The sequence below is a fragment of the Rhinoderma darwinii genome, chromosome 2 (genome assembly GCF_050947455.1).
Source record: "Rhinoderma darwinii isolate aRhiDar2 chromosome 2, aRhiDar2.hap1, whole genome shotgun sequence".
Taxonomy (NCBI): domain Eukaryota; kingdom Metazoa; phylum Chordata; class Amphibia; order Anura; family Rhinodermatidae; genus Rhinoderma; species Rhinoderma darwinii.
Window position 1 is genome coordinate 297,922,270 of NC_134688.1, and position 25,639 is coordinate 297,947,908.

General features: G+C 42.5%; 1 protein-coding gene across 4 annotated transcripts in view; it reads left to right on the top strand.

Moving 5' to 3' along the window:
• KDM5B (lysine demethylase 5B) overlaps positions 1-25,434 on the top strand; it is a 64,327-nt gene extending 38,893 nt beyond the window's left edge. For all 4 annotated transcript variants that reach the window (XM_075853493.1, XM_075853497.1, XM_075853496.1 and 1 more), the window contains 11 exons: positions 7,280-7,430; positions 7,672-7,786; positions 7,893-8,245; positions 8,975-9,113; positions 9,196-9,375; positions 10,032-10,193; positions 10,272-10,751; positions 10,878-10,989; positions 22,270-22,472; positions 22,806-23,075; positions 24,484-25,434. In XM_075853493.1, coding sequence (XP_075709608.1) covers positions 7,280-7,430; positions 7,672-7,786; positions 7,893-8,245; positions 8,975-9,113; positions 9,196-9,375; positions 10,032-10,193; positions 10,272-10,751; positions 10,878-10,989; positions 22,270-22,472; positions 22,806-23,075; positions 24,484-24,621 — 2,303 coding nt within the window. In that variant the 3' untranslated portion in view covers positions 24,622-25,434. The remainder of the gene's footprint in view (positions 1-7,279; positions 7,431-7,671; positions 7,787-7,892; positions 8,246-8,974; positions 9,114-9,195; positions 9,376-10,031; positions 10,194-10,271; positions 10,752-10,877; positions 10,990-22,269; positions 22,473-22,805; positions 23,076-24,483) is intronic.
• Positions 25,435-25,639: the final 205 nt, after the last annotated feature.

Sequence of the window (25,639 nt, forward strand, 5' to 3'; positions counted from 1 at the left end):
TTTTTTGCAGGGCGAGTTATTGTTTTTAACTGCACCATTAATGTACTGGGTAACTGGAAAAAAATGATCTGTGGGATGGAATGGGAATGGGTTTTGTTTTTTTTAAATGGCACTGGGAAGGAAAAACTACATGTTAACTTTTATTTTGGGTGGACAGGATTACAGCGATACCAAATTTTATATATTTTTTTTAAATGATTTTACAAAACCAAACTTGGTTGAGGGCTTTTTTGCAAGGCAAGCTGTAGTTTTAATTGGTGCCATTATGAGGTACATGATTCCCCATTGATGTCGATGGGGGGGAGGAATCTTCCTGCTATCGGCAGGAGTAGTTCCGTGGCGGATTTTGTGACGGGACCCGCCACGCAAAACTTGTTGTGTGAACTAGCCCTCAGCCTTATAAGTTTGCTAGCAGTTTTTCAAATATTCAACAAAATTTTCAAAACCTATATTTTTTTAGGCACCACAGTTTTGAAGTGGATTTGAGGGGTCTATATATTAAAAAAACCCTCATAAGTCACCCCATTTTAAATACTGCTCCCCTCAATGTATTCAAAACAGCATTTAGGAAGTTTGTGTTAACCCTTTAGGTGTTTTACAGGAATTGATGCAAAGTGGAGCTAAAATGTACAAATAAATATTTTTTTTTTGGACAGATTTTCAATTTAATTTATTTCAGTAACATAGCAGGTGTTAACAGAAAAACACAACTCCATGCTTATTACACAGATTTAGCATTTTTTACAAATTTCCCACATGTGGCTCTAATGTGCTACTGGACTCAAACACAATTCTCTGAAATTAAATGGCACCTAGTGGATTTTGGGTCCCCTTCATTTTTTTTTTTAATTAGGATGTTTTACAGGCATCATTTCATGTTTGAAAAGGCCTTGAGATGCCGAAACATTAGATACACCCCAAAAAATACCAAATTTAGGAAAGTACGCCCCTCAAGGAATGTATCTAGGGGTGTAGTGAGCATTTTGACCCCACAAGTTTTTCATCTAATTTATTATAATTTGGCCACAAAAATGTAAAAACGTATTTTTTTTCCAATTACATTTTGACCCCACAGGTGTTTCAGTGAGTGAATATTAGGATTGGACTGTAAAAATGGCTATAATTTTTGCCTATAATATATTCTAGCTCAAATGGTTAGTTTTCGCAAGGACTATAGGAGAAAAAGTACCCCATTGTTTGTAGAGCATTTTCTCCTGAGTACAGCAATTTACCCATATGTGGTCATAAACTCGTGTTTGGGCACACGGCTGGGCTCAGAAGGGAAGGAGTGCCATTTGGCTTTTGCAGCGCAGATTTTGCTGAATTGGTTTCCTGGGACCATGTCACATTTGCAAAGCCACTGAAGTACCAGTACAGTAGAAATTCCCAGGTGTTCTCTCATTTTGGAGACTACCCCTCAGAGAATCAAATTAGGGGTGTAGTGAGCATTTTGTCCCCTCAGGTGGTTTTATAGATTTTATTATAATTGGGTTGTGAAAATGAAAAAAATAATTTTTCCAATTCATAAAATATGTAGTTTTTAGTTCATAATTTTCACAAGGAATACAGGAGAAAATGCACCCACATTTGTTACACATTTTAGTAAGGAGATTCCTTATATATGGTTGTAAACTGCTGTTTGGGAACTGAAGATTTTACAAAATAGTTTTTTGACGCCATGTTGCATTGCGCTGAGGTACCAATACATTGAAAACTCCCAAGAACTGGCCTCATTTGGGAAACTAACCTCCTTTTAGGAATTTATCTTGAGGTGTAGTGAGCATTTCAACAGAAATTGGTACACAGTGGATATTGCAGATTGAAAATTACCATTTTTCTACAGATATGCTATTTTAGTGCTCAATATGTTGTGCCCAGCTGGTACCACTGGGGAGACACACCCAATAAATTGTTTAACGGGTCCTCCGGAGTACAGTAATACCCCATATGTGGTCATGAACTGCTGTTTGGGCACACTGCCAGGCTCTAAAGGACCGCAATTTGGCTTTTGGAGCTCAGATTTTGCTTTGTAGTAGTTTTGTTTAGGGCTTTACTGGTATTTCAGTTTATAACGTGGGGGCGTATGTAAGTTTAGTGGAGTACATCCAGGTATAATAATGGGGTAAATACATAATCGAATTATCCATGGATATTGACGTACGCTTTGAGCCAAACCTTTATGCACAGGCGAGTTTTTTTGGGGGCAGGTGTCGCACTTCTAAAGGGTGCCCGTGGTGTTGTACAAATTAGCTGCACTCCGGTATTGCTTAATCTTTGACTTCTTAACTAGCCCCATATGCAGCACAAGACCCTAATGTCATAGTCTTCCCTGCATCTATGCGGTCTGCATTTTTACTAAAACTTTTTTTCACCTTTTTTTATTTTTTACTTGCACTCACTAGGGAACTGGAAGGCTTGATCTACTCATCCCCTGTACAATACACTGCACTACTAATTTGGTTCAGTGTGTTGTAACTGTCTCTTTTTTTTCTTTAACCGACCGTCTATTAAATTCTATTAGCCCCCTCCCTCTGTCAACCACTTAAATGCCGCGGTCGCTATTCACTGCACCATTTAAGGGATTAAACGGCAGTGATCGGAAATAACTGTGATCTCCGCCGTTGCAGCGGGAGGTTGGCTGTATATTACAGCTGGCACCCGCTGCAGATGGCACGGGCACAGCTCGTGTGCCTGCATCATCTGCAGTGCATAACTATACGGTCATTTTCGTTAAGGCATGGTTAAAATTGGCGTACAGTTACGCTCGTATGCGGGAAGGGGTTAATATTTTTGTCCTTTTTAAGATACCTTAAGTTTTGTTTTTTTATTAGTGCCCACTAGAGGACTTGAACAAGCGGTCGTTGTATTGCTTGCATAATATACGTACACCTTTTTCAATGGAATTTTTGTTTTTTTTGTTTTTAATCAACGTGTGTATACATAGAAGCTGTATCGTTCTCTCTCAGCCAATTCCGTCAGTTCAGATGAACTTGCGGCTTGGCTGAGTGGGAGTCCTGCTTTTCTGACACACAGGATTCACCTAATATCGATCACATTTAAAGTGTAACTAAATTTTCATAATGACATGTCAGAAGTTTAGATTGCTGGGGGTCCGAGCACTGTCCAATCGCTAAAACAAAGCGAAGGAAGCGCTCACTGCTTCGTTTCTGTTCAAATTTTCTCGGAAAGCCGATCAGAAACCAAGCCGCTCACTCGAGCGCATCTGCTGCTTAGTTTTAGCGATCGGTGGGGTTCTCAGTGTCCAGACCGCCCACCGATCAAAACTTCTGACCTGTCACAATGACGTGTCAGAAGTTTTGTGAAAGTTTAGTTACCCTTTAAAGGGGTTATCCAGTCCCTAAAAAAAGTATGTCCTGTCTTCACGATAGGCCATCAATAGCTGATGGGTCGGAGTCCCACTCCCGGGACCCCAGCCAATCTGCTGTTTAGAAGGGGAAGCAGCACTCATACAATTTTAGCTGTATTCTGTGTGTACTTTCTGGGCTAAGGGAGAACGATACAGCTTCTGTATCATAAAACATTTTTTAGTAAGGCATTAAAAGAAAAAAAAAAAGATTAAATACAAAACACAATGAATGGAAAATTTGTGTTTTTTTTCTTTTTTTTTTTAAATGATTATAGGTGTACATAGCCTTTTAATATTGCTTAATAGGAGCACAAAAATGGCAGACTATGGGACCTTCATTAGGCCCCAGGCTGCCATGACCACCATCGGCACCAAGCGATCTCGTCGCGGACCGCCAATGGTCTATCTGAGGGCGGCCACCCTCTCTTTCCAACAGATTAGATGCTGCGGTCGCTATTCATCGCGGCATCTAAGTAGTTAAACAGCTGGGATCAGAATTCTCTCCGATTCCAGCCGTTAGTGAGGATAGGTCATCAGTAGATTATTGGAGGGGGTCTGATGCCCGGACCCTGCTCCATCAGTTTTTCCAGCTGCCTCCTGCCACCGGAAGTTATGCAGTGGTTGGTGCTCCGTACACTGTATAGCAGTAATGTTGGGTTACTGCAGTTCTGCTCCTAGTCACTTGAATAGGAGCAGAGCTGCAGTTCGGCCGCTATACAGTGTACGGGTGCCATCTGCTTCCTGCTCTGACCACTGCACTGCTTCCAGAGGCAGCTGATACAGCTGATCTGTACCCCACCCCCCCGTATGAAAAACCGCCACATGCCCGGACAACCCCTCTTCAAAGGGGTTTTCCCAACTCGGACACTAGTGGAGAGGGGGGCCACGCGTGCGGCTCTCTCAATTCTGTTCAATTTGAGTCAAGGAAACAACTGAGCAAGTGCTCCTCAGCTTATTCTGTAACTCCTATACAACAGAATACAGAGCCGTTCACACGCACTTTCCCTTCCCCACTAGTCCTCTTCTGGAATCTGCAGCTTGTGGCCGTCACAGAAGGTGAAACAGGAATCTGGTGACCGTCGTTACAGTTATAGGTGTGGGCAGGGCCAGCATCCGCACCCGGGCAAGTGGTGGGGCCCACTACCCTTGGGGGATCACTCGGCCGCCGGGTGCTGTCGCTGCCGTCATCACTGTCCATATATGGACAGAAGTCAGGTGGAGAGGAGTCGTCCCAGGCAGAGCGCTAGCGGGAGGAGGGGGCAGTGTGGCGCTATCTACAGAGGGCACTAAATTTATGGGGGTAGAAACTGGGGACCTTCCTTATGGGGCATAAACAGGGCCTAACATTTATATGGGGGCAAAAAGTGACATTTACTGCCGCCGTGAGTTCCCCGCAAAGGGCCCTACTAAGTCTGTGTCGCCCAAGGGCCCACATGAACCTGGAGCCAGCCCTGGGGGTGGATTATAGGGCTGGTATCTGCATCTAACATACATTTATGGCATATTCTGTGGTTATGGCATTAATGTTTAAATTGTGAATATCCCTTTAATACCTTCCTGCCGCAGCCATTTTTCTGATTTTTCAATTTCATTTTTCTATTCACCACTTTCCAAAAGCCATAACTTTTTTTTTTTTTTTCCATTGATTTAAGCGGCATCAGGGCGTATTTTTTGTGGGATGAGCTGTCGTTTTTAACGGTGCCATTTTATTCAATTTTTTTGTGGGAGTAGAGGTAATTTAAAAAATGGATTCTGGCGGTTTAATTTTTATGGCATACACCGTGCGGGGTAAAATTTATATATTGTAGTAGTTCAGACTTTTACGGACGTGGTGATACCAATTAGTTTGGGGTTTCTTTACAATGTTTTTTAGGGGAAAATGGGAAAAGGTGTTTGTTTTTTTTTGTGTCTTTTTTTAAATGTAATATTTTTACTTTTTTTTTACATAAAACAACTTTTATTTAACTGATTTTTACTTTTTTTTTTTTTATTAGTCTCCCTAGGGGACTTGAACCAGCGATAGTTGGATTGCTTGCACTATATACTGCAATACTAATGTATTGCATTGTATCGTTATTCTGACAGGCTTTTATTAAGCCCTTAATAGGGGCTTAAAGATGGCAAACGTGGGGGCCTTCATTAGGGCCACAGGCTGCCATAGCAACCATCGGCACCCTGCGATCACATTGTCGGTAGGGGGGGCGCGATGAGCTGTTAGAGGGGGTCGACCCCCCCCCCCCCTTTTTCTAAGAGTCAAATGTTGCGGCCGCGGCATTTAACGGGTTAAACTAGCGAGATTGCGCTTTAGCGTGATCATTGTATCACAAGCAGGAAGTGTCGGCTGTAACCTACAGCCGACACCCACAATGTATTGAGCGGGTTCAGCGCTTGAGCCCGCTCCATACTTTCCCTGCCCGGCTATGGTGTAGGTCAGAGTTTCCTAACATTTTTGAATTTGAGGCACCCCTGGAAAAAAAAAATTTCCTCCGGGCACACCTACCCAAAAAAACAAGCACTACACTCATAGGGTACGTTCACACAGTGTTTTTTTTGTAAGGCAGAAAAAATGTGCCTCAAAGTTCCTTCAGGAATTTTGAGGCAGATTTTGAATTGACAATGTTATTTGCCGTTTTTTGTTGCGGGTTTTTTTTTTTTTTTTTTTTGCATGCTTAAAAAGCACTCCAAACGAGCGCCGCAGATTTTTTTCTGCCTCCTATTAATTTCAATTGGAGGTCATGGTCTGCAAGTGGTTTTCATCTATCAGCCCCGCACTCACAGTAAAATGACCATCAGCCCAACACTCAGATGCCCCCTTGTAGGTAGCGCCACTCAGCCCCCTTCCTGTAGGTAGTGACATCTTCCTGTGGCTGGGGATTCCGCTCCTGGATGAAGTGCTTGATGTCTCTGTCCATGTATGGCCAGTAACATCAGGGGCAACTCCTGAAATAGAATCCCCGTCCACAGCGTTGCCGGCGACTCCACTCCAGGAGAAGTCCCTGACGGCTTTCCATTTATGGATAGTGACATTAGGGGTGTCTCCTGGAGCCGAATCACTGGCCTCCGCGCCGGCAATGCTGTAGACGGGGATTGCACTTTAGCAGTTTCCCCTGATGTCGCTGTCCATATATGGACAGGGACATCAAGCGCACAATCCAGGAACGAAATTCCCAGCAACAGGGGGATTCTGGTACTTCAGGGGGATTCTGGTACTTCAGGGGGATTCTGGTACTTCAGGGGGATTCTGGTACTTCAGGGGGATTCTGGTACTTCAGGGGGATTCTGGTACTTCAGGGGGATTCTGCTACTTCAGGGGGATTCTGGTACTTCAGGGGGATTCTGGTACTTCAGGGGGATTCTGGTACTTCAGGGGGATTCTGCTACTTCAGGGGGATTCTGGTACTTCAGGGGGATTCTGCTACTTCAGCGGGATTCTGCTACTTCAGCGGGATTCTGCTACTTCAGCGAGCTTTGCACCGTGTGGAGGAGGAGAGAACGCACATATAGGTCATACTACGGGAAGGGGTTAATCAACCAGTTTGAGTGGTAGAATGAATCATGGCTAGAAAAATGTCAATACCTGTTTTTCTATGAAGAATCCTTAGCACTTTCATGAATGTGCCCTTATTTTAAGGTACTGATGTGTTAGTCGTGGGACCTTTCATAGCTTTTGTAAGAAACCTGGAGGTAAATTATGACACCTGTACTTTTTTGTATTGATGTCTTTATTCATTTCTCTGTTAAGTCGTGTTGCTCAGGAAAGCACAGTGCTATAAAGTCAATTCCAAGACCCGGCTTCCCGCAATTCAAGCGAACAGCCGTCTGAATGGGGCCTTATACATATAACAGGGCTTGTGATTTTACAATGTACTCTTGTGTACTTACCTTGCTTCGCCTTCTCTTGTCACTATGTAGGGCTCTCATGCCTTCTACAGCTTGTAGAGGAATCCGAGTCAAAGAAATTTCCAGATAATGACCTCCTGCGACACCTACGAACTGTAGTACAAGATGCAGAAAAGTGTGGTGCACTGGCACAGCAACTGCTGAACGGAAAACGTCATACCAGGTAATCAAAATGTAGTTTTCCTTTAGGGCCAGTCAATTGAGTGTCTTACAATATGTGAAGAATATGCTATTACAAATCTCAGTAGTGTGCCTAAATTAGATTTTCCAGACTGTGGCACTGTTGCATTGGTGTTTACAATGAGAATTCACAAGCCGCTGTTCTGTAACAGATTAACTGTAAATGACTATTTACCTCTTGTACTTTATTAATGAGATTGGTTTCCATTTTATGCAAATTGTAGATTTCGGTCAGGTGGTGGAAAGTCTCAGAATCAGCTTACTGTTGTAGAACTTAGGTCATTTGTGAAACAACTTCATTTATTGCCATGTAGCATCAGCCAGACTCCTCAACTCAAGGTAAACCAATCCAGAAGATTTCCTCTGTTGTAGCCTCATTACATTTTTTGTTTTGTTTTACGATTTTCTTTACCATTAATTTTACATTTTATCTTTTGATTTCAAGGACTTGTTGAGTCGTGTGGAAGAATTTCAGGCACGGAGCCAGAAGCTCTTAGCAGCAGAGATGCCACAAGCTAATGAACTGCAGCAACTTCTTGATTCCAGTTTTCAATTTGATTTGGAATTACCCTTAGGAAGTCTTCGAGAGCGTCTCGAACAGGCGCGTTGGTTAGAAGAACAGCAGCTAGCATGCCAGGATCCAGGGACACTCACACTAGATGTCATGAGACGACTTATAGACTTGGGTGTAGGACTGACGCCTCATACAACTGTGGAGAAAGCAATGGCGAAACTTCAGGAATTGCTGACCATGTGTGAACATTGGGATGACAAATGCAAAGATCTTCTTAAAGCAAGGTCCAGTACCAACCTCCTTATGTACATTGCACCAAAGTGTGTGTGCTTGTGTGTATTTTTATGTAAGAGTTTGTACAAATCCTGATTTACAGCTTACATTCAATCATTTGACATTATGCCTGTTAAGAGGTGCTGATTATTTTTATTTTTTTAGCATTGTACATTTGAGTGTGGTGACTGCTTCCATCTTAGTTGTGCACTGCTGATCTCTTCCACAGGCTGTTTTTAGTTGATGCAGAAGGAACCAGGTTCCTACCTATATTGAGCAATTTATTTTTTTAGTCTCTTAGAGAGGGGAGTCTCCTTTTGTACAGGTATCTTAGTGTAGTGACTCATCTTAATGAGGTCACCTTGTCATGGTGGGTGTAAAAATAGATGTATTGCGCTTTAAAATAGTTCAGATTTTCAATGTTTGTATTAATATTAGCGCCCGCAGTATTTTGCTGCATTTTGTGCGTTTGGTGTATACATAACGCTTCCCAGAATGTAAATGGCCTCTCTGATCAGACATTGAGCCAGAAAGAAATGTTAATAGGATGGAATACATAGGATATAACTTTGGACCAATGCAAGAGTAGTAATCCAATGTATTTACAAAGTTACTCAGCTTTGTGAAGATGAACTCAATATAACATTTGTAAACTGTAAAGTGGTGTTTAAAGGTGGAGATAAACTTTAAGAAAGAAGTAGTGCTAATTCTTCTCTTGATTGTCCTTTTTGTTTTCATAGACCTCGACATGATCTTGACACTTTGACAGCAGCACTGCGGGAAGTGGAGAACGTCCCAGCATACCTTCCAAGTGTAGAGTCTCTGAAGGATGCAGTGCAGAGAGCACAGGAATGGTTACAGAAGGTTGAGACTTTGCAGGTTAGGCTTGTTATTGATCTCAAATATAGAGGTGATAATGTTAAGGGCAATACTAGTAATAATCTATTGTGATTACTTTCAGACTGGTCCCAGAGTTCCTGTACTTGACACACTGGTGGAGCTTGTGAGTCACGGGCGAGCAATTCCAGTTCACCTTGGTCCACTGCCAAGACTTGAAGCACTTGTTGGTGAGGTCCATGCCTGGGCTGAATGCGCCACAAGCACTTTTTTAACCCCTAACTCTCCATATACTTTGCTAGAGGTAATTGCAGACACTAGTTAAAATGAAATCTCCCCCCTGTTATAATTTACAGTGCAAATGAGGTTCTCAGTTGTCCTTAAGTACTTCTGCTTGTAGGTGGTCTTCTGCGCATTTTTCTTTCTTTTCTCACAATACAGAACTGCCATGTGTTTCTTTTATCATGATCACAACCATAAAATATCTAGATATCCTGAGTAAGAGCTCTTTAGGCAGCATATACCAAGAATCGCTAAACTGGAGCTTGCAATTAAAGGGGTTGTCCACTACCGGACAACTGATGACCTATCCAGCGGATAGGTCATCAGTATGAGATTGTGGGAGTCCGACACCTGGACCCCGCACCGGACATCCATGCCGGAAGCAGATGGCTCTGGTCACTGGTCACGGAATAGCTGCAGAACTCAGCTATGCAATGTACGGAGCCAACTGCTTCCGGCTCCGTACATTGCATACTGTACAATGACATCCGGTGCCTGCAGACAGCCGGAGCAGCTGATCAGTGCGGGGTACGGGTGTCGGAACCGCACCGATGATATACTGATGATCTATCCGGTAGATAGGTCATCAGTTGTCCGGTAGTGGACAACGCCTTTAAGGACTAAAACTACCAGGACATAAAGATCTATTTATTGTAATCCCTTTTGTATATCTCACAGGTTCTCTGCCCTCGATGTGATGTAGGCTCTTCTAGCTTAAAAAGGAAGATGAGAAAGATAAAAGAGCTACCAGCTTTAGGAGGAAAGAAGAAATATTCCAAGCCAGATGGACTACTAGATTTAGAGAAAGCTCTTACTGAGAGTAAAGACACAGCTACTGCTGTAAGTATCATTTTATTGTTTTGTTTCTCAGATATTTTAGCAAATTTGAAGTAACTTTTTTTTTTTGTGCCCTTACAGATGGCAACTCTTGGTGAGGCCAGACTGCGTGAGATGGAGTCTTTACACAGTATGCGGGTCTCTAATGAAAACAGAATTTTGTTGAGAGAAGAGCAGAGTGACTGGAAAGTTTGTGTTTGTCAGGGTGCACCCATGGCTCCCATGATTCAGTGTGAGCTATGCCGTGCTTGCTTCCACGCTGGCTGTATTAACGCTCCAAAGCAGGGATCCCTTGTTTGGCTGTGCCCACAGTGCCATCGCTCAAAAAAACCACCTCTGGAAAAAATCCTTCCTCTTTTGGCATCTCTACAACGCTTGCGTGTTCGACTGCCAGAGGGTGATGCATTACGCTATCTTATAGAGAGGACAGTCAGTTGGCAGCATCGGGCACAGCATATGTTGTCTTCTGGAGATCTGAAGCTTGCACAGGAGCGAGTCAGTTCAAGTCAACTATACAACAGATGGCAAGCAACAACTGGGCAACTGACAGATACTTGCAATGTAAGTTAGTTTTCAAGGACATAGTTTACACCTATTGAATTTTCACCGTATCTTGACTGACTTTGTGAATTTGAGTTGTTATGCAGATAACACAGACCTTTTAATCTAGAATGCATTGTTCTGCAGGTATCGCAAAGTGTTGGGGCCACATCCTTCTCTCTGTCCCATGAATGGGATAATAGGACCACCTACGTCCAGTCTCCATTTTCTCCTGGACGCAACTGCATCCCACTGAACAGTAAGTCTCATGTCCTTAATAAAGATGCTTAATGTATTATGGAAGTTTAACTTTATCTGTATACCATGGCTGTATGTATGACCTATATGAACTCTGCACATCTTGAACTTTTATGTTTTGGTGGTAATGTGCATATAAGGCTCTGCGTGGATCAGATTTTTAGCCACAAACATTAATTTGTAGGTATTTTTTTTATGAAACCGTTCGCTTTGATGCAAAATTTCTTGAAGACACCCAGAAGTATACAGTGCTGGGTGGTGTTTTCACTGCGCGCCAGGTGTCTACTTCTAGAGAAGAGGTTTCACCATCAACCATGTAACTAAATAAAGTAGAGGATGTGCCATTGTCATAATTGGTTTACAGTCCACCAATTTCCCCAAGTCTCTTTCAGTGGCAGTTTTACTGAGTGTATTACTATTTAGAGGATCTGTCACCTCTACTCTCCCCTTGATCTAGAAATTCTGGGGCATCTTTTCCTAGAACCCTGAATTGTGCCATTCTGCTGTTATTCCTCCTAGAAATATATAAATAAATTTATAACTGGGCTTTACCATCCCCATGTCAATTCATAGATTTGTAGGACGAATAACAAAATGTAGAGTTCAAAGAAAATATGTTCCAGAATTGTTGTTTCATAGGGAATAGAATTATTTGCTAAAGCAGACGTGTCTGCAGAGTTACATATATAGTTACATAGTTAGTACGGTTGAAAAAAGACACATGTCCATCAAGTTCAACCAAGGGAAGGGAAAAGGGAAGGATTAAAACAAAATTTCTACACATTGACTTAGGAGCTGATATTTTTTCGTTCTAGGAAATGATCTAAGCCTTTTTTAAAGCCATCTACTGTCCCTGCTGTGACCAGCTCCTGCAGTAGACTATTCCATAGATTCACAGTTCTCACAGTAAAGAAGGCTTGTCGCCTCTGCAGGTTGAACCTTGTTTTCTCCAGACAGAGGGAGTTCCCCTTTTGTTTTTTTAGGGGTTTTACGTGGAACAGGATTTCACCATATTTTTTCTACGTGCCATTCATATATAAACATAAGTTAATCATGTCTCCCGTTAGTCGTCTCTATTCAAGGCTAAATAGGTTTAATTCTTTTAATCTTTCCTCATAACTTAGATTCTGCATGCCCATTATTAGCGTCGTTGCTCTTCTTTGTATTTTTTCCAACTCCAGGGCATCCTTTCTATGAACTGGAGCCCAGAACTGAACTGCATTTTCTAGATGAGACCTCACTAATGCTTTGTAAAGTGGTAATATTACATCCCTGTCCCGCGAGTCCATGCCTCTTTTTTTAATACACGACATTATCTTACTGGCCTTTGAAGCAGCTGATTGACTTTGCATGCTGTTATTTAGTTTATGATTTACAAGTACACCCAACTCCTCCTCAACTAGTGACTCCCCCAGTGTAGCTCCCCCCTAGGACATATGATGCATGCAGGTTGTTGGTACCCAGATGCATAACTTTACATTTATCTACGTTAAACCTCATTTGCCAAGTGGACGCCCAAACACTTGTGTGTCCAAATCAGCTTGTATTTTATGAATATCTTCTATAGACTGAACAATACTACATAGCTTGGTGTTATCTGCAAAAATAGAAACCGTGCTATTAATCCCATCTTCTATGTCATTAATAAAGAAGTTGAATAATAGTGGTCCCAGCACTGAACCCTGGGGTACACCACTTATAACCGGGGACCACTCAGAGTAGGAATCATTGACCACAACTCTCTGGATACGGTCCTTGAGCCAATTCTCAATCCAATTACAAACTATACTTTCTAAACCTATAGTCCTTAATTTACCCATTTACCCATTAGGCGTCTATGGGGGACAGTGTCAAATGCCTTTGCAAAGTCCAAAACCACTATATCCACAGCAGCCCCTCTGTCTAGGCTTCTGCTCACCTCTTCATAAAAACAGATCAGGTTAGTTTGACAGCTTCTGTCCTTAGTAAAACCGTGCTGGCTGTCACTTATGCTATTTTTTGTCACATAATCCTGTATATAGTCCCTCAATAGCCACTCAAGCATTTTCCCACAATCTTCAGCTAACTGGTCTATAATTACCCGTGGAAGACCTAGAGCTCTTCTTGAAAATAAGCACCACATTTGCGTCAGTCCCTTGGCACCATACAGTCACTGGGGAATCTCTAAGTATTCTCAAGAGGGGGACAGAAATAACTGAACTAAGCTCTTTAAGATCTCTAGGGTGTAACCCATCTGGTCCCTGGGCCTTGTGCACATTTTGTTTAGCTTGGACCATATCTTCATTTAGCCAATTCTGTATATTAACTGATATATTAAAAGGTCTGGCTACATCAGCTGCTCTTTCTTCTGTTGTATATACAGCGCTAAAGAACCCATTTAGTAACTCTGCCTTCTCTTGATCCCCTGTGACCAACTCCCCATTACCACTATTTAGGGGTCCTACATGTTCAGACCTTGGCTTTTTTGCATTTATATACTTGAATTTTTTGGGGATTTGTTTTACTATCCTTGGCCACCTGCTTTTCATTTTGTATTTTTGCTGATTTTATTACTTTTTTTGCAGATTGTATTAAAGAGAACCTTTCACCTCCCCATACGTGTGCAGCATGTAATGGGAAGGGCTTCACAAACCCTGGGGCACTTTAAAACATTTTTTACCTCCCTCTGTTATTTAGATATCGGTGCCGTTATATTTGGCGCCCGATATTTAAATAACCCCCTGAACAGTCAACAGGGCGTGTACTGGCAAGGGGGTGTGTTACTATGGCTGTGACACTGTCCAATCAGATATGGACATTGCCACAGCAAGAGCGAGCAGAGAAAGTGCACGCTCTCTCTTTTCAGCTTTGAAGATCTGCCATGTGGGGTTTAATTTTAGTCGTGTATACTTGTTACCTATAGGAATAAATTTTGCACTATAATTATACTAAGTAATTTCCCATTTTATCATTTGTACCATTATTTGACATTAGTTTTCAGTCTATGTCCTGAATTGCAGCCCTCATCCTGGGGAAATTGGCCTTCTTAACCCCTTCCCGCCGGATCACGTATATAAACGTCATTAAAATCGGTGTCTTACCGCATTTTGACGTTACTGTACGTCATGGAGATGAAGCTGGCTCAGGAGCTGAGCCAGCGACATCACCACCGGGTGACAGCTGTATGTTACAGCTAGCCTCCGATCCGACCGATTAACCCCTCACATGCTGCGTTCAATAGAGATCGCAGCATGTGAGGAGTTTATAGCCACCGGCACCCCAGCAACGTGATCGCTGGGTTGCCGGTGGCTGCAAAGGCGATCGGAGGGCTAATGCTTACCTCCCGATCAGCCTGTAACGGAATCCTCCTATGCCCCGTCGTCGGCGGGGCCCAGGAGGCTTCCGGTACTATCGGCAAGATGGCGCCGGCTCAGCTTCCGGCTCAGAAGCTGAGCCGGCGTCATCAGCAGTGGGTGTCCGCTGTATGTTACAGCGGACACCCCGATCTATCGCCAGGAACCGGAGCTAGCTCCGATTCCTGGCATTAACCCCTTCGATGCAGCGATCCATTGTGATCGCTGCATCCTAGAGGTTTGTGGAAAATCGGCAGCCTTGCCATGCGATGGCAAGGCTGGCGACTGCTACCATGGCAACAGGAGCCCTAACAATGGACTCCTGTCTGCCATTACGTAAGCTGATTAGGCCCCGCCCAGAGGCGGAGCCTGATCGGCTTGCTGTCAGTGAACAACTGACAGTTCCAATACATTGCACTACATAGGTAGTGCAATGTATTAGAACATCAAACAAACAGTTGGACATTCAAGTGGGACTAAAGAAAAGTGTAAAAATAAAAGTTGGAAAACATACAATAAAAGTTTCAAATAATAACACAAAACACAATCGCCCTTTTTCCCTTATCAAGTCATTTATTATTGAAAAAAATAATAAAGCCATACATATTTGGTATCGCAGCGACCGTAACGACCTGAACTATAAAAATATTATGTTATTTATCCAGCGCAGTGAACGCCGTAAAAAAAAAAACTCAAAAACACTGCCATAATTACTGTTTTTTTGGTTACTGTCTTCCAAAAATTGAAATAAAAAGTGATCAAAAAGTCGCATGTATCCAAAAATGGTACCGATAAAATCTATACCTCGTCTCGCAAAAAACAAGCCCTCACACAGCTCCATCGATGAAAAAATGTAAAAGTTATGGCTCTCACAACTTGGCGACAGAAAAAATACATTCTCTTTCCAAAAGTAATTTTATTGTGCAAAAAGTTCTATAAATTTGGTATCGCCGGAATCGTACTGATCCGCAGAATAAAGGTAACATGTAGTTTATAACGTACGGTGAACGGTGTATATAAAAAAAAAAGTGGCACAAGCTGGTCACGACATATTTGACACTGAATTGGCATATCTAGGGAAACATTTTAATTTGTACCTTCCGCAGCGCAATCATTTATGGAAAAGACACGTGGGGTGAAAATGCTCACTACACCTCTTAATAAATGCCTTGATGGGTGCAGTTTCCAAAATGGGGTCACTTCTCAGGGGTTTCTTTTATTATTTCACATCAAAGCCTCTGCAATTGTGAACCAATACTTTATAAGTCGCCAAATTAGGCCTCAATTTTACATGGTACTCTTTCACTCCTGAGCCCTGTCGAATGTCCAGGCAAAAGATTAGGGCCACATGTAGGGTGATTCTAAAACAGGGAAACACCGCATAATAATTGAGAGCTGTCTTGTTATGGTGGCACAAGCCGGGCACCACATATTGGCGTATCTTAGGAAAAATTCCCATTTTCATTCTCCCACATCGTGTGCACACAAATTTCTGCAAATCACCTGTGGGGTTAACATGCTCACTACACCCCTAGGTGAATACCTTGAGGGTGTTGTTTCCAAAATGGGGTCACTTCTGGGGGGGATCCACTGTTTTGGTCCCACAGGGACTTTGCAAATGCAACATAGCGACCAGAAACCAAATGCAGCAAAATCTGTACACCAAAAGCAAATGGCGCTCCTTCCCTTCTGAGCCCTGCCGTGTGCCCAAACAGCATTTTACGACCACGTGTGGGGTATTGCCGTACTCCAGAGAAGTTGCTTTACAAGCGTTGGGGTTGTTTTTTTCCTTTATTTGTTGAGAAAATTAAAAATTTGGAGCTAAAGCTACGTCTTATTGAAGAAAAAGGATTTTTTTTATTTTCACTGCCCAATTCTAATAAAATCTATGAAACACCTGTGGGGGCAAAATGCTCACTACACCCCTAGATGGATTACTCAAGGGGTGTAGTTTTCTCAATGGAGTCACTTTTTGGGCGTTTTCACTGTTTTGGTACCTCAGGGGCTTTGCAAATGCGACATGGCCTGCGCAAACCATTCCTGCTAAATTTGAGCTCCAAAAGCCAAATGGCGCTCTTTCCCTTCTAAGCTCCGCCGTGTGTCCAAACATCCGTTTATAACCTCATGTGGGGTATTGTTTTACTTGGGAGAAATTGCTTTACAAATGTGGTGGTGCTTTTTCTCCTTTAGTCCTCGTGGAAATTAGAAAAAATTAGCTAAACCTACATAATCTTTGAAAGAATGACGATTTTTATTTTCACGGCCTACTTCCAATAATTTCTGCAAAAAACCTGCGGGGTCAAAATGCTCACTATACCCCTAGATAATTTCCTCAAGAAGTGTAGTTTCCAAAATGGGGTCACTTTTGGTGGATTTCCACTGTTTTGGCACCGAAAGAGCCCTTGAAACCTGACATGGTGCCTAAAATATTTTCTAATAAAAAGGAGGCCCAAAATCCACTAGGTGCGCCTTTGATTCGGAGGCCGGTGGTTCAGTCCATTACCACACTAGGGCCACATGTGGGATATTTCTAAAAACGGCAGAATCTGGGCAATAAATATTGAGTTGCGTTTCTCTGGTAAAAACTTCTGTGTTACAAAAAAAATAGAATAAAAATGAATTTCTGCAAAAAAAAATGAAATTTGAACATTTCACCTCTACGTTGCTTTAATTCCTGTGAAACGTTTAAAGGGTTAAGAAACTTTCTAAATGCTGTTTTGAATACTTTGAGGGGTGAAGATTTTAAAATGGGGTGACTTTTTGGTGGTTTCTAATATATAAGGCCCTAAAAGCCGCTTCACAACTGAACTGGCCCCTGTAAAAATAGCCTTTTGAAATTTTCTTGAAAATGTGAGAAATTGCTGCTAAAGTTCTAAGCCTTGTGACGTCATAGAAAAATAAAAGGACGTTCAAAAAATGATGCCAATCTAAAATAGACATATGGGGGATGTTAATTAGCAACAATTTTGTGTGGTATAACTGCCTGTCTTACAAGCAGATACATTTACATTTAGAAAAATGCTCATTTTTGCCATTTTTCACCAAATTTTGGTGTTTTTCACTGGTAAATATTGAATTTATCGACCACATTTTTCCACTATCATAAAGTCCAATGTGTCACGAGAAAACAATCTCAGAATCGCTTTGATAGGTAAAAGCGTTCCGGAGTTATTACCACATAAAGTGAAATATGTCAGATTTGAAAAAATGGGTCTGGTCCTGAAGGCCAAAATGAGCTTGGTCCTGAAGGGGTTAAAATGAAGTGTTTTTGCCCTCCCAGCCTGTGTTTGTTTTTTACAGTATAGGTAAAATATAACTCTATTGTGATCACTGTTGAGGTTTTCACGAACATTGACGTTCCCAACAAGCTCTGCATTATTAGAAATGACCAGATCCAACAGAGCGTCACCTCTAATCGGGTCTTGTACAAACTGGCCCATAAAATTTTCCTGCAACAAGTTGAGAAAATTTCTCCCCTTCGCAGTTGAAGCCGAACCATGACGCCAATTAATATCCCGGTAATTAAAATCTCCCATTATCACTACAGTACCAGCCTGTGCTGTCCGCTCCATCTGTTTATATAGCTGACCTTCCATCTCCTCCTACCCCCGTTTGTAATTCCACCCACAAGGTTTCAACCTCCTCACACTCTTCACTCTCTATTGTCTCTTTCACACTCCCCTTCGTATCCCTTCTCACATACAGACATACACCACCACCTTTCCCTATTTGCCCTGTCTTTCCGAAACAGTGTAAAACCCTGTAGATTTACAGCCCAGTCATGTGAAGAGTCTAGCCATGTTTCAGCAACACCAACTATATATGTTCCTCCAGTACCAAGGCCTCTAGCTTCACCATTTTACTTGCTAAACTTTTGGCATTTGTGAACATACGCTTTAACTTGCATTTCAAATTGCCACGTTTCATATCAGAAATCTAATTATTTTGGCATTGATGTTTTGTAACCGGTCCTTCAATACATAATTGTAGAATTTATTTCTTCGGCCCAGGTGCATAACCTTAAATTTATTTACATTAAACTTAATTTACCATTTCCCTGCTGACGCACCCCAGCTTCCCCAAATCCCTCTGAGAAAATATTTTCCTCCCCTGTGGCGATTTACAGAGCTTAGGGCCTGTTCACATCAGCGTTGGCTTTCCGTTCCGGGTTTCCGTCGGGTGAACCCCGCAACGGAAAGTCAAACTGAAACCATAGCTTCCGTTTCCGTCACCATTGGTATGAATGGTGACGGAAACATTGCTAATGGTTTCCGTTCGTCGTCATTCCGGCAGATTTCCGTTTTAATGACGGAATGAATAGTGCAGTCGACTGACGCAAACTTACGTTCATCCTGTCAAAACGATGGAACACTTGCACAACGGACACAAACTGAAACCATTGGCACCGGATCCGTCACCATTGAAATCAATGGTGATGGAAACGGAAACCTATGGTTCGTGTCAGGTCTCCGTTCCGACAGAAAGCCCCGTGGAAACGTAGCCCTGACGCAGATGTGAACATAGCCTTACTTTCAGCTATTTGGTATAGGTATGGGGGTGTATATATTTTTTATAATTAGGTCTGCAAAGGAGCTGTAAACACACAACTTGATACTTCTCGTTCATTACATTGTATGACACAGGAGCTGTGGGTTTAGGCTGCTGACACTAAAGACAAAAGTTAGCTTCTCTTATGCAGGCTATACCCAGCCTACAGGAACTGAGCTATTTAGTCTTAGATTAGTGTCAGTAGAATCTCTGAGACAAGGGAACAGTGCTTAGGAAGTCACACTGTCTCCCCTCGCTTGCCGTCAACCCGGAATGTTATTGGGAACAGGCCAGTGCTGGCTACCCTGTTGCCCACTGAGGAATAAAAAGGTTTAAAAATGAGTAGTTACTCTGAGACCCTCTGTGGCGCTGTTCCTCAGGGAAAATGCAAAGGCTCTTTTGTCTTAATGTATAAGCTTTATTGCATAAAAAGTAATTGCACTGCACAAGATTACGCGTTTCAAGCCCGAACCAGGCTCTTCATCAGATACAAACACTGTTGCCCACTAAAGCACCACCTAGGTCAGTGCTTATAGCTGCTTACCGCCCCCACCCCCCGAGCGAGGCACGTTGCAGTGTGGTGACCAGTGAGTTTTCCCCAGGAACAAGGTTTCAAATGCGGCAACACCTCACCTCACAGACTGACTCAAAGCCCGATTCAGACCGTCTAGCTAAGACCAAGGATATAGTAGACCGCCCCATTTCGGCGTGGAGGACACGTGGGTCAGAAGTGGTTGCCACCGGCTGCAAGATAGTTTTTCTTATTTTCACCTGACCATAGTTTGTCCTGTGCTCACCCTTTCTCGCCGAAGGTTTCGTGAAAGCTCTTTGCGGACTGTTGGATCTAGGCGTCATTGTTCCGGTTTCTCACTAAGAGATTCACAGGATTCTTTTCAAACCTTTTCGTTGTCCCCAATGATCCTGGACTTGAAACACAACAAGCACAACGTATCACTCGGTCATATTCTCTATAAAAATAAAAAAAAGTCTGACATTTGGGAGGCACACCTGCACATTACTATTCTCCCCCTCCCCCACCCCTGTCACCAACGTTTCTTACACTTTGTGCTCCAAACTACTTATTTCCAGCTGTTGCTCTCCCCTTTGGTTTGGCCACGGCTCCTCGGGTCTTCACCAAGGTCATGGCACTTCTTCCATCCAGGGAAGTTGTGGATGTCCCCATCAAGGCTTGTTCCAGACCTTGAGTAGCTCAGGATTACTTTAGAGAATCTCGTCTGTTTCGGCTGGATCATTGACCGGCATTAATCTTCTTTTTGAAGATGGTATTTGACACGTGGTCGCACGTGTAGTTATCCCGGTGGATAAGAGGATGGCAGTCCTGACTAAGTTTGCTTAGATTTCTGACCACCCTTCCTCTTGATTTTTGCATAAGTGTCCTGGAGAAAAATTGTAGCTGCCATGGAAGCAGTAGCATTTGCTCGGTTTCACTCCAGACCTCTCCAGATAGGAATCCTTGCCAGATGCGACAAATCGCCTACCACACTTTTTCTGCATAGTCTCATTCTTCTCTCCACTCGGGTTCATCAGACTGCTGTGGTGGTTTCATTCTGCCCTGATTTTCCTGGGTTAATTTTTTTTCTTCCAGTTCACTGATTCATTATGATGACAGATGGGATGAGGAGGGCTATTTCTCCACCATAAAGTGCTGCTGCACACAGTGGGGACCCATCTGTTTATGAACCATCTAAAACTCAGCACTCCTAAAGCACCAGGGCGGCAGCCACAACAGTTCTGCCATGCAGGAAGTGGTCCTGATTCTCTCATGGGTGGAGCGCCATATGCCAGTCATCGCCGGTGCCCGGAGAGGACAATTAGATTGCAGACTTTCTCTGTCTGTAACCGGTCCACTCAGGAGAGAGATCTCTCCACCCCAATGAGTTCTCTCAGATTTTTCATTGAGGCATACCAGATGTCGATCTCATGGCATCCTGCCATCACAAGGTTCCCTTGATTGTTTCCAGTACCCAGGAACATCTTGCAGTCGCAATGGGCGCTCTGGTGTTCCCGTGGACTACCTTTATTCTCCTATTCATCTCTTTGCTTTCTTCTGCCTCGAATACTCAAGAAGGAGGAAGGAGTTTCGGTCATCCTCATCCAGATTGTCCCAGGCGTCTGGTATGCAGACGTCTCAAACTTTCCCTGGCATCTTCCAGGGTCTCCTCAGGCACCTAAATTTATAGTCGCTGAGTTTAATGGCATGGCGGCTGAAGCCGCTGTCTTAAAAACCAGAGGGTTTTCAGATCAGGTCATCCAAACTATGATCAGGGCTCGGAAGCCGGCTTCGTCCCACATTTACTACTGTACTTAGCCTCTTTTCGGTTGTGTGAAGATAACACAAGATTCCCAGATGACCTGCTTCTCAGGCCGTACCTATCGTTTTTTCCTTAAAGTGTAGCTAAATGTTCGACAAACTTCTGACATGTCATAGTGACATGTCAGAAGTTTGTATTGGTGGAGATCCAAGCACGGAGACCGCCAACAATCGCTAGAACGAAGCAGCTGAAGTGTTCGTCTTAGCCAATGTATCAGAGTATGGGCTCATAGACTTTTTCTATTGAGTCCGTACACCGATTCCTTTCTTTTCCGGAAAAAGCCGAACAGACATGAAGCAGCTGATCGCTCACTCGAGTGCTTTTGCTGCTTCGTTCTAGCGATTGGTAGGGGTCTCTGTGCTCGGACCCCCACCAATACAAACTTCTGACATGTCACTATGACATGTCAGAAGTTTGTCGTACATTTAGCTACACTATGGCCTGGATGTGGGGCTGGCTCTTAATTTACTTTAAGTCCCAGGTCAAGACCTGTATTTAAGGGGTCACGCATACAGGTCCCCAACGTCCTTTTGGGACCTAAACTTGGCATTGTATATCAATCAGTATTCCCATTTCGCGCCTTTAGGGACATCTGACTAAATATTCTGTCTTGGTAGTTGTCCTTCTGTTTGTGGTGACTTCCATCAGGCAGGTTGCAGAGTTTGTACCGTTTTCTTGTTCCTCTCCATTTTTGATCCTTCACCAGGACAAGGTGGTACTCTTCCAGTCCCTTTTTTTTTTTTCTTTCCCATATTCATCTCCCCCATTAACCTTAATGAAGAGATTGTGCTTCTGGCTTCATAAAAATCTGACCATTCTGCTTTAAAGGATTAACTTGAAAAGCAATAAATGCCATTGAGGATTTATGGGGCTGAAGTGGGAACTATGTTAATTTACTATATGCAACTCCCTCATATGGATTCTGTTGATTTCAAGGTGAGCGATTTTTATTATCTAGAGTCAACATAGAAAGATGGTATATTCTATCTCAAGTTTATTCTGCTGTCTACTAGTAACTTTTTTTTAATTTTATTTTTTTCCCCCCTTTTTTCTTTGTTTTTGATTCAGGTTTAAGTGCTGAATTGGACGAGTTACTTATGGAAGCTCAGCTTCTGCAAGTCTCACTTCCTGAAGTATATGAACTTTATCAGGCTCTTCTGAGCCAGCCAAACACATTGGATGCTGAGCAAAGCATAACCCCGGCTGGCACTGGGAGAGAGAAGGCCCCCTGTAAGCAGCAGGGGGCAGAATGGAGCATAACACGTTCTGAGGTAAAAGGATTTTAAAATACAAACTTGACTACAAGTCCACAATCTACTTCTCCATCAATATAAATTGTTTGCTAAATCGTCTCATAACTAAGTACACAGCTGAAGAGTGCCTAATGTCTTGAGAACCTTAACCCCTGTTAGTATGACTTGAGTGGGAGATTGTGGTTAGCTGCAGGATTAATTTATTTTTATTTATATATATATATATATATATATATATATTATATATATTTTTATAGAAGTGCAAAGCACCTACCTCTAATAGTGTCTACCTAAATACTAATGTCCTCAATAGTACTGTGGTAGCATTCTTCTTTCTTTCCTTGTTTCCAGGCTGTATCCTGCTTAATTAAGAAGGAAAGGACTGAATGCACAGACAAAAAGTTAAAAAGACGTCACGACGGTACAGATGGTAGAATGAAGAAAGCATCTGCTCCACGTAAAAAGAGAGTGAAATGTTTGCACTCCAAAGACCTGTGCAGCAGAGAGCAACGTCTAGAAATCCGGGATAGTGACTCCCTATGTTCTTTTACTTCTGAATCCGAAGATGACGACAATGCAGTTTGTCCAGCAGACCAGTGCATGGAGCCTGAAGGGGATGAGGTAAGGGATGGAGCATTTTGTTTTCTCTCAATTGTGACTGTTTTCTTTTCTTTTTTTTTTCTTTCTTTAATCTCCGCTTGTTTACCAGTAAATAGAAACTTCTTGAGGCTGAAAGTCCAGCCTGCTCACGTGGTGGTGCACCGTTCATTGGAAGAGAGAGCTCTGAAACACTTAGAAATTTAGTGCTCTAGTCCTTTTAAGTGGCAATTTCACTACGTGGCAGGTGTCAGCTTTGCAGAAACTTGTTTTGGTTTTTTGTTCTGTATAAATCCTGTTTTATTTCTGTATATCAGAAGTGTGAACCTTTAACTTTCTATTCCATCCACAAGGTCAATAAAAGAGAAGTCTTAGTATTTGCTGATGACACAAAACTAGGTAAAAAACCTAACTAAACCAAGAGTGCAATGCACGGAGGCTATATTGCTTCTTTGCATGAAACTGTACAGTCTCCTTCAGTAGCCATTTGTACGGAGATATTCTCCCCTAGAAGCAATGTACCGCTGCATATAAAGCATACGATGGAACATAAAACAATAATATCTTCTGCCTGATTTTGTACGGAATCCAACAGGAAAAAAAACGGAATAAAACAAGTAGCATACAGAGTAGAAGCCCCATACACCTTTATGAGGGCCCCAGTATGGTTCTGTACAAAACGGAGCCATAATATAGCAGTGTGCGTGCCCTACAGCTCGCTTGACTATAACTACATACCATAGAGGTGTATAGAGCAGCAGCGTGATTGCGCAACCACTGCTCCCAACCACTGTTCCAGCAGTTGGACCTCCACTGATGTATCATTTTTATAACTATTAAGGTTCTGTTCACATCGCCCTCTGTGTTCCGCTGAGGGGTTCCTTAGGAGGTTTCCGTCTGGTTAACCCCTCAACGGAAAGGCAAACAGAATCCTCAGCTTCCGTTTCCCTCACCATTGATATCAATGGGGACGGAAACCTAGCGAATGGTTTCAGTCTGTCACTGTTGTGACAGTGTTCCGTCATTTTGACGGAATCAATAGCGCAGTCGACTGCTATTGGTTCCGTCAAGAGCAACGAAACACTGTCACAACAGTGACAGACTGAAACCATTCGCTAGGTTTCCGTCACCGTTGAGATCAATGGTGAGGGAAACAGAAGCTTAGGTTTCCGTTGAGGGGTTAACCAGACGGAAACCTTCAACGGAAGGGCAACGGTGATGTGAACAGGCCCTAACACCTAGAACACCTCTTTTAACATCATGCAATACTGCATTATGATGGAAAAATCTAGTAGTTTCTGTTAAAATGGTGTGCTGTACACGATTACCACAATTTTGAGATGTCAAGAAAGTGACTTGTCCTATATTGAGTAACCTAATTCAATAATGAGCTTTCTTCACTTATGGAGTTGTATTCTCTCTTCTGTTGTAGGTGGACTGGGTACAATGTGATGGAAGTTGTAATCGTTGGTTTCACCAGGTCTGCGTTGGTGTTTCTGCAGAAACAGCTGAGAAAGAGGATTATGTGTGCACTCACTGCAATGAAACCATTGTGGCTTCACTGAATTAATGCGGATCCCCCCCCCCCCTCCCGCCCTGCCTCAGTGAATCAAGACTGTACTCCCCTACCCAAGTTCTGTGTGGGATTCATGAGAACAATACTCACAGGAGCTTTAGGATTCTTTAACTTTCCTTTAGACACATGCCTGGTTTCCTTTCAAAATCCGGCTCCCTATGGTGCTTCTCAGACCCTATAAATCTATTGCTCCTTCCCGAGAACTCCGACTTCACTGAAAGATGAATGGTTTTGTATGATTTCCTCAACTCTTGTAGCTGTTAAAAGTTACAGATCAGCTGGTTCTCCAGCACAATTAATTTGTTATAGATTGTTTGTTTGGTATTTGAAGAGAAGCTTTTGTCCCTTTCGTACCTCATAGTTAGGGATTCCTGGTCAGTGAAGTATACAAGGGAGTCTGGATTAATTCGTTCACTTGGGGTGAGGTTCCAAGATTTGAAGTTTCAGTTCCATTTAAGAGCATACAGTTTCTGTGTTTTTTTTCTTTTTGTGTAGGAAAGTTTTCCTGAGCAATAACTTTGGTTTTGTTTCTTTTCTTAAATTCCAAAAAACTGAAATCAGATGCTGAACCTTATGCTCGAAAATAAAAGCCCTTTCCAAATGAGGGTATTGTACAGAAATGTTGGGTGAGTAGGTGCTTAGGGCAGCCAGAGTGTTAGACATAGCAAACTGAGCTGTACGTCAGCTTCCCTAAAATCCCTATTAATTATTATTTCTTGTTTGTTTGTTTTTGGCTTTTCTTGTAGCTTGTATTAAATTTTGCAGTTTATATTGTGGAATAAACATCCTTGGTTACAACCGAAAAAACTCTCTTTTTATTATACTTCGTTTTTAGGCTATGTTCACACGCTAAAGTAAAAACGGAAGCAGCCCATGGTTTTCAGCCATTACTAAAGGATCAAACGTTTTTTTTCTAGCAATTTTTCTATTTACACAATGAAAAACTGCTCCAAAGAAACCGCCCCGTCTGAACGAAATGCCGCTTTTCCCATTGAAATCAATAGGCAGCTGT